Source organism: Paramisgurnus dabryanus, chromosome 11 (genome assembly GCF_030506205.2).
Source record: "Paramisgurnus dabryanus chromosome 11, PD_genome_1.1, whole genome shotgun sequence".
Taxonomy (NCBI): Eukaryota; Metazoa; Chordata; class Actinopteri; order Cypriniformes; family Cobitidae; genus Paramisgurnus; species Paramisgurnus dabryanus.
This window is the reverse complement of record NC_133347.1, coordinates 23,244,688-23,249,457: the sequence shown is the minus strand read 5'-3', so window position 1 is coordinate 23,249,457 and position 4,770 is coordinate 23,244,688. Positions and strand designations below refer to the sequence as shown.

The window sequence follows — 4,770 nt, the reverse complement described above, 5'->3', positions numbered from 1 at the left end:
GGATAAGCCCGTTCACAAGATTGAGTTGCCAGCATGTAGGACATAGCGTAGTAGGTATAATATCGGGTGAGAATAGTTAGATGACTCTCACAAGAACTGTGTGTTTTGGGAATTGTTTTAGCAACAGATAGGGATATCTCAATATCCTCTTATATCAAAATTCTCCGCCATTTTCTTTAAAATCCTTATGTGGAAAAAGCTGTGTGGCTTTTTTGAGCTTCAAAATCAGTATAACCATTTGCTTCCAAGTTTTAAAGAGCCATTTCTAATATAACTCCAATTGTGTTTGCCATATTTATCTTGGCTTAAGGGTAAGTAAATCATGGGATCATTTTTATTTTTGGCTGAACTATCCCTTTTATTTAAACCCTGTCTGTGAAACTGGACCTACAGCTGTTTTTACAGCATTTTAATACATATAAAGGGGCGCTCACACTTATGACAATGACTATAACTATAACATCCACACTAACAAACAAAAACATTTAGTTTATTCTAAACTCTTATGCTGCAGTGTTAATAATGGATGTTGCTTTACATTGTGCCAAACATATTTCCTTCAAAATCTGACTGCAAAAGCTGGATGCACTCTCTGAAGGTTGAAGGTGCACCTGTCTCTGGCACGCAAAGCAATTAAATTGACAGCTTGCTTATAAACAGTATTATATCAACATGTTTTTCCAATACCATCTTAATTTTGGACATTGAAACCCGCTCTGCTATCAGCAAAAACCAAACTACATTCAGGTATCACAGATTGTATTTGGCAGCATGTTTATCAGCTGAAAAAAATGCTCTGGAATTCGATCCCAATAATATTGCCATGATGTTTGAAAGCCAGTGTTGATATTTGAAATCGCCTAAACAAACACGCCCCTACCCCAATAGAATCTGGACCTTCTGTTGATAGACCCGCCCCACACATACGCAACCCGGCATTTGATTTGATTTGATTGGCTATAAGTGTGTTTTGGTAGTCGGCCCGTCTCCTTTTCCAAACCGTTTTTCAAACATCGTGGACTCCGCCTTTAATTTAGATTTTGCAAACCATATAGTTATAGTTCTTGTCCATAGTGTAAATGACCTTTAAAACTTAAAGGTGCAATGTACTCAACATTTATGTTGACAATACTTCATACCTCTTTAACAGCATATAATAAGTCAAGAGTACATCTAAAGTAAATTATCAAATTATCAAATACTTGATAACTCTTTGAGTTGTTTGTTACTGAAATACAACATACTATTCTAGTTTCAGTTTGTTTTTTCAATGCAATCATTTACATGCTTTTTTAAACAAGGGTAACTAGCTTTTGCAGAGTATGAACAACAGTATTGTGCATTGCCCCCTTTGTGTATGGTGGTGCCCCCTTGTGCCCTTCATGGCCCCCCAAAGAAACATAAAACATAATAAAACATCGAATTTGAATTAAGCAAAACATATTAAATTATAAAATGTAGTGCTTTTGGTTAGTAGCATTATTTTTTGTGGTTTAATTACACTGAATTTATGATAAATTTTAATTATAAAATATATATTATAAAATGTCATAAAACTGGGGGCCCCCTGGCACCATCCCAGTTTGAGAACCACTGTATTGAAGTACCAAAATTATCAACATGTCATTGTCACAAGCTTTTCTCCTCCACTACTACTTGGTGCCCTGCCACAGCTTCTGGCTTGTTCACTTCGGGACTATTGAATTCTGTTTAGATACATGTATTTTCCTAATGTTAACACAATTATTCAACTGGAATAATGACACCTAATACTTTTTAGATTTTGCACTTTAAACTATTTCTTTACACATTGTTCTAGGTATAGGTTTATCTAATGTATATTCATATCTATGTATAAATCATATGTATGAAGTCATTTTAAATTTGGCCTGTCTGAGGCAGATTTAGTCAAAAGCTCTCTACTAGCACCTATTTTTTTAGTTTATTTAGTTGCCTTTAGTTAGATTTTTTTGTAAAGAAGCTTTGTAGCAATGTACATGATGAAGCGATATAAAAGTAAAATGAAATAAAAGAAGTTGTAAATGCAAGTGTAATAGTTATAAAAATGTAATGACATTTATTTGGAAATACACCTGTAATTTAAAAAAAATTCCCTGCACTTTCTTACAATTAACTGGCAATGGTTTCTCATAGAGTATCTAAAAGAGCACAGTGTATTGCAGATTCATATTATAGCAAGCAGCTAGAGATCAAATCTCAGAAAAGAAAGTAAAAACTTGCCTGGCAACACTTGACACTGATGACTGTATTGGTTGATTGGTCATTTTTTGTGGATACTCGCTTCTTCAAGGAGAAGATTTCCTCAGATGAGTTTAGTAGAGATATGCTCAGTTAGTGAAAATGTCTTTGCAAAAACTTTTGGTTTGTCAACTCACAGTGTTTCTGTCAGCATTTACTGGAGCATGTAAGTACAATTATACGCATAAAGGGAATATTATATTAAATAACAATTAAAGTAATCGATCTATGTAAATTTTCGTAAAAGATGTCAGATTCATACTTAGTCTTCAGTAGATGTAACATAATGTATATTAAACAATTTAATACAACTATCAAACGAATTAAATGTTACTCATATTATTTTTCAGCTGATGGATATTATTTCGGTCGGATTGCTAAATGCCTCTTCACCTCCCCTGATCGTGACATTGTGGCGATTGATAACTATATCTTCAATAAAGACGTGTTCATACAGTTCAACAGCACTGTGGGGGAGTTTGTGGGGTACACTGAGCTTGGAGTAAAGAACGCAGAAGCATGGAACAAAGATCCGAACAGACTGGCGCAAGAGAGAGCTGAGGTGGACAGAGTCTGCAAAAATAATGTTAAAAATGATTACGATAATGTTCTTGTCAAAGCAGGTAAGTAGCACAAACGTGTTTGTAATATTTCTTACATTTATAAACTATTTACACCATTGATATTGTTCAAGAAATAATTCACTTAAATTTTAATATGTTCAAACGGAATTACACAAAATTGAATTTATATTGTAAACTTTAAATTCATTTAAACTTTGAATAGATATTGAATAGATATTTTAAACTTTACATGCTTAAATCCTATAGAAAACGAAATATAAATCATATTCCACACATAAAGCATAACATCAAAGTAGGATGTTGTACTAACATTTTTACTGTTGTTTTAGTGAAACCAAGGGTAAAGCTCAATTCATTGAAGCAGGCTGGTGGCAGACATCCAGCTGTGTTGATGTGCAGCGCATATGACTTCTATCCCAAGCAAATTAAAGTGTCCTGGCTGAGAGATGGTAAACCCGTGACCTCTGAGGTGATCTCTTCTGAGGAACTGGCTGATGGGAACTGGTACTATCAGATCCACTCTCATCTGGAGTATACACCCAAATCTGGAGAGAAGATCTCATGTATGGTAGAGCACGGGAGCTTCAAACAGCCCATGATCTATGATTGGGGTAAGAGAAAAGACTTAAGACTTAATACTAGTACATAAAATTATATTAATGGTTATGATAATTTAGTCACATTTGTCTAATGAATACAACATGAAAACACTATAAATGTTGCAATAATGTTCCACAGACCCTTCTCTCCCGGAGTCTGAGAGGAATAAGATTGTTATTGGTGCTTCTGGTCTGGTGTTGGGAATCATCATAACAGCTGCTGGACTCATTTACTACAAGAAGAAATCAGCAGGTCAGTTTATATGAGACAACTCAGGGTGATATTCGGTTATCCTCATTTTAACTATTTTTATGTAATTTTGTTTTACTATAATTTTTTGCAGGGAGGATATTGGTACCACATTAACCATAATCAGACAAACTATCAGTTCAGCTCAAGTTTGACAGAAAGAAGACCTCCTTAAATCACTGATTCATGCTTCAGAAGCAACTTTCTTTCACAGTTTTCTTATTGTCAAGTTTTAACTACTGAAATAATCATAATGAAATATAGAATGAATGTTTGATTTAAATTTGTGCATTATATTTAATGTCAGTGACAAAGACATGTGGATTATGGAGATGTCATGTAGAAATTGTGTTTGATTTATATTTAGTTCTGGTTAGTGTGGAAAGAAACAGATTTGATAAGAGATGATATCAAACATTTATGAACATTAAAGAAACAACCAAAAACATTTAAGAGTTCACCCAAAGATGTAATTTACATTTTTTTCTTTAAAAAGATAGATAGTTGTTTGTAATTTGTTGGATAAGAGAAAACGAAATTCTATTGCATAAACAAAGGCTTTATAATGGTCATCATTTATTAATGGAGCTTTACTGCCCCCTATGGGCTTAATCTTGTTTTGTGTCAAATGTAATCTTTTATTTTACTTAAGCATATATACCCAAACATGTGATGTAAATAATGATGCACAACATCATTTGGGAAAGTTGTTAAATCTTTATGTACATTTTAGCTCTCAATAAATATTTTATAATACTGGAATATCTTGAAAATAATTACGTTTTTGTTCTCTCTTTGCAAAGTCAAGGATTTAACCACTTAAAATACTACAGAAAATTATGTCATTTAAACTGTGTGGTGATCCATGGATATTTTGAATGAAATACAAAAAACAAGCTAAGATTACAATATAAAATATATGGCTTTAATGCACACCATAATTTCAGTGCATTTAAAGATTGGCAATGTCATGAAATAGTTTGTTCTCAAATGACTTGACATTTAAACAGCAAATCACATGTTAGTGATTTGTATAGGAAAGTTTTTTTTATTATTAATTTATGGCATAGAGAAGTCT

At 33.1% G+C, this 4,770-nt stretch overlaps 1 protein-coding gene across 1 annotated transcript; it reads left to right on the top strand.

The window, feature by feature from the left end:
* Positions 1-2,279: 2,279 nt before the first annotated feature.
* LOC135729658 (rano class II histocompatibility antigen, A beta chain) lies at positions 2,280-4,454 on the top strand. The gene is made up of 5 exons (XM_065247462.1): positions 2,280-2,425; positions 2,610-2,882; positions 3,173-3,454; positions 3,582-3,695; positions 3,787-4,454. Exons 1-5 carry the CDS (start codon positions 2,362-2,364, stop codon positions 3,807-3,809), a joined length of 756 nt encoding a protein of 251 aa, XP_065103534.1. The 5' UTR covers positions 2,280-2,361; the 3' UTR covers positions 3,810-4,454.
* The last annotated feature ends 316 nt before the right edge of the window (positions 4,455-4,770 follow it).